We start from the raw sequence: 16,005 nt of genomic DNA, 5'->3' as shown, positions 1-16,005 counted from the left end.
TAAAAAGCAATTCCAATACAGACGCAGCAATTCCAACACAGATGCAGAGTAAATTTCAGAGGGGTTAATCTGTTGCACACACACACACACAAACTTTAGAATTGGTTAGTTTTTATGGTGCCACAAGACTCTTTGTTGATTTACTCCAGATAAATGAGTATACAACTTGTTAGTGTACAAAACGAGGACTAAGATAGCCCTTGCATGTTTAACATGAACAATAATTCCTGTAAACTCGAAAATTCCAAATGCTAAATCAAAAGTTGTAATATGAAGTGTATGTTTGTAAACAGACCTTTGAAATAGCATATTAACAGCCGTTACTTGTATATATATATATTAGCAAAGGAAACTTCACTCTTCTGTTAGTGGAGAGCAGTTTCTCTGCCAAGATGGCACTTAAGCCAGTGGAGGACACCCTAGTATGCCAGCATAAAGCTGGTATGCACTGACAGCAGTTTTCCAGTGGCAATAGGACTCAAAGCAGGGGCCGTGTTAGAGGAGACCTTGGATCCACAGGGCGCAACCACAGATTGGGCCTGAAGCTATGCCAGCCCCTACTTCCTGACCCGAATACAGCAAGCTGGCAGGGGTTTGAATGTGGTGGGGCACCGCCAAGGAATTGCAGCCTTAGGGTGGTAATCAATGCTAGCCCTACTCTGATTAGAGCTGTTGAAATTAATAGGTATGACTAACTTAGGGCCATTAATTTCAGTGGGTCTACTCTGAGTAGCATGTCGTTGACTACAACCCATATTGTGTGTTTAAATATTTATGGCACTTTCCTCCCAAAGTGTTCAAATTATATCTCATACTATTTTGATATTTCTTACAACAGGTGCTTAAGGTAGGCCACTATTATCCCATGAGGCTTGCTTAAGATCTCTCTGGGGAAATTCATGCCTGAGCTGAGATTTTAATTGGGGATCCCCCCTGGTACATGTTCTTTATCACCATGCTACATGAGCTCCGATTAGTGTATGTCAAACACACACCATAAACTGAAATTTCATTATGATTTTAAGTTTTCTGTAAATAGAATAGTTTCAGATCATAAAAAAGATGTGCCTAACTTAGGTTTACTGTACAATCCTTCCTATGCATGCTTACTCATATGTAAGTCCCACTAAGTTTGTGTAAAATCAGAAGTGTATAAGAGGGGCACTTAAGAATTGCCATTTAACTGTAGTCTCCATTTAGATAAGCCTTAACCATGCCTTCAAGTCGATTACGACTTATGGCGACCCTATGAATCAGTGACCTCCAAGAGCATCTGTCATTAACCACCCTGTTCAGATCTTGTAAGTTCAGGTCTGGCTTCCTTTATGGAATCAATCCATCTCTTGTTTGGTCTTCCTCTTTTTCTACTCCCTTCTGTTTTTCCCAGCATTATTGTCTTTTCTAGTGAATCATGTCTTCTCATGATGTGTCCAAAGTATGATAACCTCAGTTTCATCATTTTGGCTTCTGGTGACAGTTATGGATTAATTTGTTCTAACGCCGAATTATTTGTCTTTTTTGCAGTCCATGGTATGCGCAAAGATCTCCTCCAACATCACATTTCAAATGAGTTGATTTTTCTCTTACCCACTTTTTTCACTGTCCAACTTTCACATCCATACATAGAGATCGGGAATACCATGGTCTGAATGAGAACCTTTTCTAGTTCTCCTTGACAAGTTTAATGTCCTCATTGTCATCTTTAAAGTTACATAAATCTTCTGTTGTCATTACTTTAGTTTTTTTGACGTTCAGCTGTAGTCCTGCTTTTGTGATTTCCTCTTTAACTTCCATCAGCATTTGTTTCAAATCATTACTGGTTTCTGCTAGTAGTATGCTTTTCTACAGAGGGGCAGTCTGTCACTTCCACTGCATCATTCTCTATTTAACAAGTGAAGCAAAGATGTAGACTTCTCCCATTTGTCATATATCTGTTCTATGGTAATGAAACGTGGCACAGAACGTTGCCAATGTCCCCAAGCCCCCAGTAAAAATTAGTCCATATATATGTGCAGGGAAGAAGTGAGCCAAGACATCAGTTATTCTGAAAGGACTATGTTCAATGGTGTAGCATGGGCTAAGTGAAGTTGGCTTGGTTTTTTAGTTGGTGTGTGCAGTTTTGCTTTTATGTATGTTGTCTTGTCAAAAACCCATGCATGAAAATTACTCTTTTTGCATCAGACTGGTCACTTGACTCCTCACTGAATGAAACATTTTCTTATAAGATTGTTGACATGCTTCAGATCAAAATGTGAGAAGGCACTTAGACTAGATGACACTGACATATGTCCAGAACTCAGCAATAGGGAAGTCAGCATAATAAACATATGAAATACTTTGTTTTCTTTTGCAGACAACAACAGTGACAAAGTTAGTATCAGCAGTACTTGAGTGGAATTGTGTGTTTATGCTTTTCAATAACTGGCATGCATGATGCTCTAGAATTAAAACTTTGCAAGACACTTGTAGGTTTTTTAATTAATATGAATTGCTTGATTTGTTTGCTGGGTATGATGTGCATTTTTTTAAACAAATAAGTATTGGAGTAGTTCACATCTGTAGCTTTCATGAGTGATGATGATGATGATAATAGCAATTATCATTTTTATTGATTTAAATTGTAACAACTAGACTTTTTACACTGCAATCCCATGGATGTCTCCCCAGAAGTAAGTTCAAAGGGATTTATTCCCAAGTATGTATGTTTAGAGTTGCAGCCTCAAGCATGTTGCAATTAAATTTAAGATAAATGAAGATTTATTTATTACCCATTTTCTTTCTACCTGACTCCCCTTTCCTGCTTTCCCAGCTGGAGTGAATTAAAATCATTAGTATATAGATTGACTTTAAGAAGAAACGAGTGTGCTGTAACTTCAGCTTTGCCTGTGGCACCATCTTGCTACTAGACTTGGTAACTACTAGCAAGTGTCAACACAAAAGAAGCCATACTACCTCTGACCAATCAAAATGTCTGTTAGCTTTTAACTAATAAGTTCACGATTTTAAATGAGCCTGCTATTAAACCTTAGTGATTTAGATTTACTCATTTGTATTAATTTCCCAATTAATTTTCTACGAACTTTTTCTTGCTTTACTTTTATATGTGATTTCCTGTCTGTACTCCCATCACCCTGGAATCTCCTCCATTGTCTTTCTTTGTTCTGTCCCTCCTTCCTTCAGTAACCCTGATGAGGTGTAAGTACTTCACTAATATAATTTGTCTCTTAATACATTGCAAGTTCTTCCTCACAAAAATACACAAATAATGCTATCTTTCGTTAATTAACATCTGGTTTTCTTAGGTGTAGCATACCTTGCTTTTTTAAAGACAATTTTAAAGTTAACATCACACAGTTGTATAAGAATATACAACTAGCCCTCCCTGTCTCATTTTGTAATATTTTTAGTGGTAAATTTAATTGTGCATTGCAAACATTTTGAACCAGTTGCTCAGTTATAGTTTTCTCATATATAAAGATTGAGAATTTAAAGCTTTATATATATAAAGTTGATTATTGCAAGTATTTTTCTACTAGTACAGGTTTTCAAGTTTGCAGTCTAGGTTATGTGGAACTAAAGTGGAGAAGAGGAAGCTACAGAAGCCATATTTAACAATTTACTAAGGCTCAGTATGAAATGCCTTTTTTCAGGGGCAGTTGTCTCAGTTTTATCAAGATGGTTGAAGTAATCCTATGTTCTATAAGAAACAGTAACTGTTATTTATGAAGCAGTGTTGTGTATTAAGGTGATTTACAAACATATCACTAAGGGATGTAAGACTGCAAGCCCTTGTGTACACATTTATACAAGACTGTGTACTTGTAATCGGAAGTCTTTTTTGTGTTTTCCTGAACAGTAAAAAAGAACTACTCTGCATCCTGAAACAATGCAAAACAAATTGTAGAGATTGTATATTTTCAAGTAAAGAAATAAAAAGCCTTTATTTGAATTGTGGCCAGTGGATGCAGCATTTGGTGTCTAATGCAGCCTTTCCCAACTGGTGTGCCTCCAGATGTTGTTGGACCACAACTCCCATCAGCCTCAGCCATTGGCAATGCTGGCTGAGGCTGATGGGAGTTGTGGTCCAACAACATCTGGAGGCACACTGATTGGGAAAGGCTGGTCTAATGGTTCATGGTACTGACCCCTTCCATTATCTGTCTGAACATGTTTCCATATATCTGTAATGGTCTGCTTATTTGCTGTGGCCCTTGGGAATAGAAAGACAGGGTAAGAATGGGAGAAAATAGGTAGTAAGTATACTTGGTGATTAATGACAGTAGACTGCTTGCTCTTAATTATTTTGTTTTCTTTATCTTCTCCACCCCTCTCCTCCTTTCTGCTTATACTGGACTCTTTTCATTCTGCTGCCTTTCCCTCCAAATACATAAAAGGAAAAACCCACCTAAACGGTAATTGCCAAAAGTGTGCCTGTATGTGTAGTTCAGCAGTGTGTGCATGTTTCAAATGTAGACCTCATGGTGTGCGTAAACTCTTGTGCTAGATGTAATTTACAATTGCAAGTGCATAATCAGTTTCTGTGATAATGGATGAAGGGAGGGTCCCTCAATTACTAATAGACAAATGCTGCTTCTAGACCCCCATACTCTGCATCTTTGGAAAAGGATTCCACCAGGTCGAATGAGTTGTTGTTGGGGAGAGGTACTAGAGCAGAATTGGGGAACCTATGGCCCTCCAGTTGTTGTTGGACTGAAGCTCCCATCAGTCTCAACAAGCATGGCCAATGGTCAGGGATTATATGAACTTTAGTCCAACAGCATCTGAAGGGCCACAAATTCCCCATCATTGTGTCAGAGATTGTTTGAGGCAGCACCAAGTTAGTATTGCATGTGGTGGCAACAGTGAGTCGAGGATCAGTTCATGATAATGCAGATTGGGAGCAGAGCACTTAATTGTGCAAAGTTAATTTGTGCAAATTGTTTATTTTTGACATGTGCTTTGCCTTCTTTGCATGCATAGTTAAGCACTCTAGCAAGCTATCGTCTGAAAGGCACTGGTGCCTGGGGGTAAAAACACTTTTTTATTTTATTTTAAAGCTCAGAAACAGTTCTCCATTCTCTATATGAAACAGCAATAGATAACTGTTTCATCATCGCTTATCCATTTTTGTTATTGCCATTATACTATGTGTTTTATCATTACCAGTAGGGTTCCCCCCTCTTCTCATTATTATTATTATATCTGAACACAACTTCATAGATTTTTATGTATGTGTTCTGTTTCCTCATCTATTGCATCTTTTTTCTCCTCATTTCCTTTTTTCTCATTGTTCTTTCTTACCTCAGTTTTATGTTATGTGATTACCAAACTGATTACCAACTTAAAAAAAAAATCTTAACATAGATGATATCTATTAGACTGGAGATTCATATCTGTAAAAAAAGAAAAAAATTAAGCCAATTTAAGTTATATTTCTGTAAACAAGTTATAAGTTATAAATTTATGAAAAGGGTCCACCTCTTAATGAACCTGTCCACTTGTAAATTGTTTAGTAGTCTTTTCTGATAATTTAGCTTGCTTAATACAGCAGCTGCTTTTTTTAGCCAGTCTAATGTGATAGGAGCATTTTTATTTCGCTATAGTTTTATGGTGCAACTCTTTGCTGCAGTTAATAAGCTCATCACATGTTGTAAGTCTGTATCTCTGCTTTTAGCGTGCCCAATAAAATGATCTTAGGGTTATTAACTAATTTGCATCCCATCATCTCTACTATTATACTAAAAATCAGTTTTCAAAACTTGCCTATTATTTTACAGCTCCAAAACATGTGGAGGTAATCCACTCTTGGCTTCCCACATCTCCAGCAGGAGCTGTTGGTGTTATATATTTTATTCAATTCGCATGGTGTCAAATACCACTGATATATAGCTTTTTAAAAAACAACAACAAATGTTCATCTACATTTATCAGCAGTCTTGGAACGACTTCAAAAAGCCAGCGCCATTCAGTTTCTTGTACAGAAAGATTGGAAATGTCCAGATTTTTCCCATTTTTGTAAGAGGCCTGCAGCTAAGCAGAGTGCAGTTCTGAAAGTATCTTGTAGATTTTATTAATTGAATTCCAAGTTACAGAATTGTAAATATTTTCAAATGCTGTCATATTAAATTATACAGCCACAAGAGCGGCTGTATACTATAGTCAGCATGGATTTTTCACATTCCACAGTGTTAAATTGAAAATACCCAACCATGCCATCCTGCTGCTTCCCATAAGCTGATTACAAAATAAAACCTTAAAAAATGTATAGTCCTGAACTCAGAAATGCTTGCTTGCTTACCAACCCTCTTTAAGTTTTCATGGCAATACACAAAACACTCAGAAAGAAGTGAGAGTTCAAAGTGTAAAACAAGGGGAAAAATCCAGACCCCTTTTGGACTTTCTTGTCAGTGGTCTTATAATTTGTTGAAATTCATTAAAAATTAGCCATATTCACAGAGTACCCGTAATCCTATTACTGACCTTGCCCCATTCTCTGACCTTCATATTCTGCAGTTTAAAAGTTTAAAAAAAATGTCTGGCTGATTTTTAATTAATTTAAGAAATGTAACATTGGAGTCAATAACGACCACAGGCATCCTCGGTAAAACCAACTGTCAGTGTCCAAAAAGCCAAACTCACAGCTGTTTGGCTTTGCTAACCAGGTGCCACACCCCCACCAGACCTTTATTTCACTTTAGACAGTCATGGTTTTGTTGACGTGTGTGCATTGTTGCATGAAACAGCATACATTACGTTGGAGTTAAGTTGATCAAGAAACTTCTTCAGAGTATTAGAACATGTTAAGAGTCTTTATTAAGACATTATGGCCAAAGGCTTAAGAGTAAATACATGTAGAGTTTTTTCAGTCACCCCCCTTCTGGTACATCTCTCTCCAAAGGTAAACACAGAAGACAACCTCTCAGTTCAGAGGCAATACACAGAAGACTCAGCTTAACACAGATAGCTGCTAGAACTTTTCCCAGTTTATTGCGATGGCTACCATAGCAACGGCCTTGGCAGTCCGTTCCCAGACTGGGCAAAGACATAACTCCCCCTAGTTACAGTTTTTCAGACTTGATGGAAAACAGACTCAGTGACAGTGCGGTTCAATGGTCAACAGGTTTCCCCCAAAGAATCCTGGGAAGTGTAGTTTGTGAAGGGTGCTGAGAGTTGATAGGAGACTTCTGTTCCCCTGACAGAGCACCAGTGACCAGAGTAGTTTAACAGTGAGCCCCTCTTCTGGTGACTATATCTCTGTGAGGGGAATAGCCTGTGTCTCCTAGCAAGTAGAATAAAAAGGTGGGGAAAACCCTAGAAAACAATGATACTGTTCACAATGTTTTTCTTTTGGAAAGGAAAGGGGCTTTCCCTCTGCCCAGTGTCTGCCCACCCAGTCTCCTCCCCTCCTTCCTTACCCCTCCCCTTCCTCTTCTTCTCTCCCTCCTCCCTGCCCCTTCCCCTGGTCAGTTTCACATATCCTAAGCATGATTGTACAGGAGTAAATCCCATTGAACACAGATAACACAGATGGTTATAATATGTGCCTCTGAGCATATGGTGAGTGGTGACAACATCTGCAGTCAGCCCAAATAACAGAAACAAGACATGTGCTGTGCTGATCTTGTTTTAGCAGGGAGGCAGCAACAGTATTAAGACAGTTGATATAGTTCAGATAGTCACTTTAAATATGTTTTGATTTACCTGCAATTTACTTGCAAAATAGTAAATCATTTTCTTTTGCTTCTGTTTCTGTGAATATGTGAGGTACAGCAACGTTTTATATAATGTACATTAAAAAAAACTCCAAAAACAATTGTGGAATAATGGCACTAACTATTCTGCAGAATAATCTCCAGTGGGCATGAGGAGTGTCTCAGTTTGCACAGGATAAAACAGTGGGAAGTGAAATGTATTCTAGCAAATGTCTAGGTGTGCTGTTATATTTTTAATTGACCATGCCCAACCTTCTTTAAGTGGAGTGGTTTAAGCATAGCAGATTGAATACATGCATCTTGGGTAGGCCAAGTTTGTTTTTCCCAACAGATAAATTAATTGCTTAAGTAGCAACATATTGCAACATATTGTAATCAGTCTGATTTTACATCAAACTGCAGTTTCAGAGTCAACTGTTAATGCATCCAAAGTAGAAATAGAGCATAATCTCCAGTTTGAAACACAAATCATCATATGACATTGAGCAATAAAAAGGCTTTGAAATGAATGAAAATAAATTTGACACAGATTTCTAGGATGAATAATGAGAGACATATAATTTTCTAGGTTAGATTCTCCATAGAAACAGTAGTAATGCTGGAAAGAAGCAAAGTAAGAACACCAACAAACATACAAAAAATATAATTCTCCATCTTTGGAGATGGCAGGTGTTGCCACCACTCACCATATGCTCAGAGGCACGTTACCAAATTCTTCCAAGCTACACAAGAAGTGGATTGGACTGTGAAAGACCAACCCAAATGGTGTTTGCATTTTGACCAATTTGTAGGGCAGTACAGTATCTCAGAGAGGAATTCAGGTCTCCTGCTCCCCTGGTGCACTCACTATAGCTGTCCAATTTCCCTGCTTTTTAAAGTTTGATAGAAATATATGTTTGCTATAGATATGTTCTTAAACCGCAAGGTTTTTTTTTTGTCTATTAGTGAATATTAAATATCAGGCCACCATCTGTGATATCTTTTCAGCATCTACAAAAGACCTTCCTCTTTCAACAAGCCTTTTAAGTAGAGACTTTATCCCAGTCTGCGTGTATTGGAAGCTTTTTTAAAAAGTTGTTTTGTTTTAATGTATTTTAAAGTCTGTTTTTAAGATGTTTTTAGTGTTTTGTTCACACACACCCCGGGCTCATTCTGGGAGGAAGGGTGGGATATAAATGTAACAAATAAATAAATAATATTCCTGTGCGTACCATGTTTAAACATTTTTTGTTCAATAGCATGCCACAGTTATAAGAGATTATGTTTCTATTGTCAAACACTTTTTAGATTAGACACTGAGCTATGACAAACCCTGTATGGGTATTTTGTGTATGTTCTATGGCTTGTATAAATCCACTGTTAGTATGGGCATGGTAGGGAAGTAAGTTAACTTTAGAAGCAATGTTTACTTCTGGGGATCATGGAGCTCCCTTCTTTGCTTCTAGAGGCCAGTACAAAGCAAGGATGGGGTATCTTTTTGAGAGGTTAATATGTGCACCAAGAAAAAAAGAAAGAATATTGCTGTATGTGTTACAATATTAGCTAACTTCCTTGCATGTCATAAAGTGTACAAATTGATTGCAATCTACATTATATTAAAATAAAAAACATACAACCATTGTGATAAAAAGGGCAGGGGAAGGTATGAATCTTGACTTCCTTGTGCCTTACATCTAAATGCATTTACCTGAACTAATGGATGATACATTTCAGTCAGGCTTGTTTTAAACACAGATGTTCAACATCTTGACCAAAATCTGTGACTATGTTCGCATAGGTAATGTTTTAACTATGGACTAATACAAACAAGCGGTGTACTGGTCATTGCTTCAAAAGTCCTACTTTGCTTTTCCCCTGCTCCTAGCTACACTGGGGACAACATATCACAAGCCTTGACTGGTTGTTTCATAGTTTATTTCCACCAAACAAACCAAGAGCTTGTAAGCAAAGAACACACTTTCGAGATCTAACGTTTGGAAGGTAAACCATGACCTAAGGTTTAAATTGTTTTTACATATGTAGCTGTTTTATGTATGTTATATTGTAAATAGTTTTGGGATGCCTTCTGGGAAGCTATCCATAAATGAAATAAATAATAAGCTAAGTGCTGTGGTTTGATGCTCCCAGTGTGGCTAGGACCAGCATGAACCAGCACAGTGCATGTTCACGTTAAACCATAGTCAGTGCTTAACATGAGGTGTAAACCAGGCCAATGTAACACAATAATAATAATAATAATTCTGTTTAAATCTTACTTCACTTACTGGTCTTTCATGTTTTCTCTATGCTGTTAGTCCACCGCGGAAGCATGTTGTGTATACAAATACAGAGTTTTACCATCCACCCACTCACAGCAACAACAGCAAGAAACGATTGATGGAGGATACCGAGGATTGGCACCCAAGAACAGGAACTACCCAATCACGTTCTTTCCGCATCCTTGCGCAAATCACTGGCACTGAACATAGTGAGTTCCCCTTTCAGAGCAGTAGTAGCATTTGGCATTGTCCTGAATTCATATATTATGGAAGCTTAATTACATAATAGCCAAAATCCAAAACAACCTGTGTAATTAGTTCTGCATACCCAATAGGGATTTAGGCAGCCTCTATCTTACATGTGCTGCATAGTAGACCCCTTTTGGAAAGTGAGGGAAGTTTCAGAAGTACTTTGTGACTCCTATGAAATAATAATAATAATAATAATAATATCTGGCCGAAGCCACTCTAGGCGGCGTACATATTAAATTCAATAAAATACAAAATACAGTAAATACAATAAATACAATAAAATACAAATAATCATCAGTGACAGAATAGCAGCAATTGTAATACATAGCAGCGGGGATTGAGTATATAATTAGCCCATCCCAATAGTCTCAAAGGCCTGACCAAACAGCCAAGTTTTTAATGCTCGGCGGAAGGTATCCAGGGAAGGGGCATGTCGAAGATCGAATGGGAGGGAATTCCAGAGAGTGGGGGCCGCCACCAAAAAAGCCCTCTCTCTAGTCCCCACCAACCTAACTACTTTTGTTGGTGGGATTGAGAGAAGGCCCTGCGTGGCGGATCTTGTCGGGTGGCATAGTTGGTGACGCTGGAGGTGCTCCTTCAGATAAACCGGGCCGAAACCATATAGGGATTTAAAGGTTAACACCAACACCTTGAATTGGGCCCGGAAAACTACTGGAAGCCAGTGTAGATTAAATAATACTGGTGTAATATGATCACGGCGACGGCTGTTTGTAAGTAAATGAGCCGCCGCATTCTGTACCAGTTGAAGTTTCCGGACCGTTTTCAAGGGTAACCCCACGTAGAGCGCATTGCAGTAGTCTAATTGAGAGGTGACCAGGGCATGTACTACCAGTGGGAGCTGATGAACAGGGAGGTAGGGTTGCAGCCTGCGTATGAGGTGTAGTTGGTACCAGGCTGCCCGGCTCACTGCCGAAATCTGAGCCTCCATGGACAGCCTGGAATCAAGAACAACCCCCAGGCTGCGGACCTGGTCCTTCAGGGGCAATTGTACCCCATTAAACCTCAGGTCAACAGAACCCAGCCTACCCCTGTCTCCCACAAGCAGTACCTCGGTCTTGTCAGGATTTAGCTTCAGCCTGTTCCTTCCCATCCATCCACTCACGGATTCCAGGCACTTGGACATGGTCTCCACAGCCAACTCTGGTGAAGACTTAAACGAGAGATAGAGCTGTGTGTCATCTGCATATTGGTGACACCGCAGCCCAAATCTCCTGATGATAGATCCCAGCAGCTTCATGTAGATGTTAAATAGCATGGGAGAGAGGATAGAACCCTGTGGCACTCCACAAGTGAGGGGCCAAGGGTCTGAAACCTCATCTCCCAATGCTACCTGTTGGTGCCTGTCAGAGAGAAAGGAACGGAACCACTGTAAAACAGTGCCTCCAATTCCCAGTCCTTCCAGGCGATCCATCAGGATACCGTGGTCAACGGTATCAAAAGCCGCTGAAAGATCCAGGAGGACAAGAAAGGTGAATTCTCCCCTATCTAATGCCCTCCTCATATCATCCACCAGAGCGACCAAGGCTGTTTCAGTTCCATGTCCAGTCCTGAAACCCGATTGGTATGGATCCAGATAATCCGTTTCATCCAAGTGTGCATGAACATGAGCAGCTATTTGGATCCAAGCCATCAAGAAAGCTTGTTGAACATTTTTAACATGTTTTTAATTACCCTTTTTAAAATTTGTTTTTAAAGATGTTTTGCTTTAATATGTTTTAAAGTCTTTTGTTTTTAAGGTGTTTTAGAGTGGTTTTGTTTGCCACCCTGAGCTCCTTCTAGGAGGAAGGGCGGGGTATAAATTTAATAAAAAATAAACATTTTCTGCACAGGTTACTTTTGCCACAGTATTTGAAAGTCACTGTGCAAAAGTGTTTTTTTTTTTTAATAACATGAATCTTTCCAAGTTTCATACCTGTAAACCTTCGTAGACACAGAATGTTATATCTGTTTAAATTCTCAAATGAAATTGTTCCATATAGTTCATCAATCTTCTTTTACAAAAATCATTTGTTTTAAAAGAGAGAGATGTAGGGAAATATTGTGGGGGGGATGTTGATAAAAATGATGGCAAGAAAGAGGTAAACATTGTTCACCACAATTTAATACAGTAGGGCCACACTCATACGACGGGTTATGTTCCAGACCCCTGCCGTAAAGCAAAAACCGCTGAAACGCAGCTCATTTAATAGATTGGTGCACAACACCCGAAAACTGCAGTAAAAGCGGAACAAGTGCCATATGAGTGGGGCTTTAGTCTAATTGCGTGTAATTGAGACTGCCGTATTAGCGAAGCGCCGTAAAGCGGGGCCCTACTGTAAGTGGTTATTGACTGAGCAAATCAAGGGGCTTCAAACAACAGTTTCTAGATTAAACTTTGAGAAAATCATTACTATTTATGGGAGCAGCTAAACATTAGAATGAGCTGCCCATAAAGGAAAATGGTGGTAATGAATCTAATAGAATTCCTTTAAAAATAGGACTTCCTGAGATGCTTGTGATTTTATATAATGGATGCTATATGTCACCCTTTTTAAAAAGGAAATTAGACATTGTGCTTGTATAGATTACTACATAAATGTAAAAAAAAAAACACCTTGTATGACATTCTTGTGAAAAAGTAATTAGGGTTTCATTTCTTTGCAGTGAAAGAACCAGAACCTGATCATTCAAAGAAGGCAAAGTAAGTTGATCTGAAACATTATTGGATGTGTTGCATGATTTATTTTTGATTGATGGTGCAAAAATATCTGTGTGTGGGTTTGTACAAAGTTCATGATGTTTGAAGTGTGGTTGCATGTTGTTGTAGGGTAAGACTTAGAATTATCCCTTTTAAAATCTTAAAATCCTTTCGCAAGGATGGGTTTTGTCGAAAATCTGGTTAATTTGCAATTATTTTCAGTATATGTGGAGAAGCGGAAGGGCAGGAGCAATATAGTAGAAAATGGAATTTGTACTCGGATTAAAAATGTTTTTCCTTGAACATTGAAAAACCCTAACCAGAGGTTTAGAGGGAGTTTCACATTCATCTTTAGATTCCCTTCACAATTATGTTTTTTTTCCGTTTATTAAACAAATGATCCAGTTCTTAGAACATGTGCTACCTGCTAAAAAAATTGGCAGGTTTCAAAGAAGTGATATGAGAGTGTTAGTAATATTTACAATTATATTCTTTACTTGCTTTTCAAAGCAAGTTATATTACCAAGGAGGCAGGCAGCTGGACTTCCCAAGGTGTCCAGTTGTTTTGGACACATATACACGTATGGGAATGTTTGGGGTTTTCTCTGTAGCCTGGCCTGGATGGGATCTTCTCTGTAAACCAGAGGTGTCTTACTCCATGTGACATTGGACACCAACTCCCATCAGCCCCAGCCAGCATGGCCAATGGTCTGGAATTATAGGAGTTGTAGTACAACAGCATCCAGAGAGCCAAAGGTTCCCTAGACCTGCTGTCAACATCTGCTATAAGGAATACAATCTGGTGGTGGCGAGATGAGTCCTGACCAAGATGGGCAAGCTGTGAAACCTGTTGGATTACCAAATGGAAACATTCCAAAGCAGAAAGGCTTTCTGATTCAGAACTGGTCTCATGATTGTCTTTTTGTTTTGATTTTCTAAACGTGTGTTGACTGACACAGATATGAATCAGATGTAGTAGATCTGCCCATCTCTGGTTTGTAACAGAGCAAGTTTTCTATACCCTTTTACAGCAGAATATAAGCGCTTTGGATGTGTGGAGTTATTTATTGTGTCTTTGACACTGCATCACAGAGGAGGAGGATACACTGTGATATATCTGCCTTGCAGTTTATGCTGCAATTAAAGGCAAATGTGTTGGCACAACTGTGTTCAACAGAATTAAACACAGAGGCATGGACTCAGCATTAAAAAAAAATATCCAGATTCTGCATCAAGAAATGCTAACTTTTGTGACCTGTGTATATTATACATTGCATGGCTTCTTATAGTACACAATTCTGATTAAGCTAGTCATGGGAGGGACAAGGATAATAAAGTCTCCTCCCCCAACAACTGAAAAGACAGGCTTTGTTCTAGCTTCTGAGAATTTAGCAGCTATTAACCACACACTTTCAAGTGCCTCTTCACAGCCCTAAGGACATTTCCATTAAAACTCTTTAATTTCAGTGAATTTCGATCCCAAGTGAAAAGGCAGTTGGTGTAAATGTGTAGGGTTGCCAATAAAGCATGAAATCCTGCATGTTCTGGTTTGTGCACGCAGTAGGCTGAGACGCAAGCCTCTTTCCTCTCTTATCTACTTCTTCTGTCACTTCTTTCCACAGGGAAAAGGTTCCCCTTCACATCATAGGCCCCAGATACACAAAATTACGTGACTGGCACCATGGCGTCTCAGCACGCGTCCTTAACGTTCAGTGACTTGCCAAGCTCTAAAAATAAAGCACATGCCCCTTTCTTCTTCTTCTTTCTCTACCACATGCTTTTGGCAAAGGAAGAAATGAAAAACATTACCTTTAATTACATGAGAAATTCTAGCCTTTTCTATACCTTTTTTTTCTAACATACTGATTGTAAAGAATGAGATGAACATGTTCTGTTTTAAAATCAGTATCTAGACAATCAATACAAAAGTGGCATATAGAATATTCGTAAATAGCATGGAGAACAATTAAGGTGCCCTTCTTTTGCCAAGGAGAGAGCTGCATATTGCTCTTGTTTGTTGCTTAGAGTGCAGAGAAAGAATAGGTTTCAGAAATGCTTAACTTAGAAAAAGGTACAGTATACTCTTATTTAAAAAGCCATTGTGCTATTTCTGTATAGCATTGTTTGAATTCAGTAAAATCAGTTTTTGTTTCCTTATATAGCTTGTTCAAATTCAGCAGTGGATATATGCTAGAGCAGGATGTAAATGTTTCAGATGCAGTAAAGGGGCCTTTTTTGGTCCCAGTAAAGAAATTTTAGCAATATTAGCATAACACAACTCTGCTCAACTTGAGAGAAATATCACTGTGGGCACATGGTTTCTAAACTCTCCTTGGCTAGAAATGCAAGGGAAAATAACGCTGGATCAAGGCCATGTAGAACAAATGAATATAGTATGAGATAGTGAAACTAGGTTTTATTTATTATGGGGTGTTTTTCTGTTCTTAATAGCAATTTCGATGATGCATATTACTCTGTAATATAATGTATTATAGCAAACACATATTTAATTTATGCTTTGTGAAGCTTGAAGAGTATATAATAAATGTTGCCTTTAAGTTAGCTCCCCTCGTCTTTTTCTTCAAGTCTTTTGAACTCTATGCATAGATGTTCTGCATGCATATTGACTTAACAGTACTACCAAAGAAGGCACAAAAAATCTGTTTGAGCAAATATTATACAGAAACACCTGCATTTTGTCCCTCCGCCAGAATGAAGACATGTGACAACTGGGTGGTATTAAAAGTTTATTGCTTTGTTGATAAGAAATCTGCAAGGTGTAGACAAACTGCAACTTAGAAGTACAGGCAGTACAACCCAAGCCATTTGGAATAAACTGCTAAATTGGCCAAACAAGGCAAAACACTTGGCTTGGTTCATGAGCCAGTCAGTTGGCCAAGTCCGTCTGTTCCTTATCTACTCCCAATGGTACTGTGGACAACCCTGCTCCTGCTGGCCAGAGTCCAGAGGGGTATGTCCATCGGGTGCAAAGGGCATCCCCTTGCAACTTCACCTCAAGCCAGCCAGCAATGAGGTGGATTGGGGCTATCCTTCACTTTGTAGGTGTATTAAGGTGTTTGTCATT

General features: G+C 38.7%; 1 protein-coding gene across 10 annotated transcripts in view; it reads left to right on the top strand.

Moving 5' to 3' along the window:
• PDLIM5 (PDZ and LIM domain 5) overlaps positions 1–16,005 on the top strand; it is a 186,392-nt gene that overhangs the window by 97,539 nt on the left and 72,848 nt on the right. For 4 of the 10 annotated variants that reach the window (XM_061582993.1, XM_061582995.1, XM_061582994.1 and 1 more), the window contains 2 exons: positions 10,007–10,179; positions 12,887–12,923. The exons of 1 other annotated variant lie outside the window; for it this stretch is intronic. In XM_061582993.1, the coding sequence (XP_061438977.1) occupies positions 10,007–10,179; positions 12,887–12,923 (210 nt within the window). Of the gene's footprint in view, positions 1–2,353; positions 2,371–3,180; positions 3,196–4,394; positions 4,413–10,006; positions 10,180–12,886; positions 12,924–14,542; positions 15,479–16,005 lie in introns of those variants that run through there. 5 more of the 10 variants (XM_061583002.1, XM_061582998.1, XM_061583003.1 and 2 more) reach the window with 5 other exon arrangements.

This window comes from Rhineura floridana, chromosome 9 (assembly GCF_030035675.1).
Source record: "Rhineura floridana isolate rRhiFlo1 chromosome 9, rRhiFlo1.hap2, whole genome shotgun sequence".
Lineage (NCBI taxonomy): Eukaryota > Metazoa > Chordata > Lepidosauria > Squamata > Rhineuridae > Rhineura > Rhineura floridana.
This window is presented reverse-complemented; position numbering and strand designations above follow the sequence as displayed.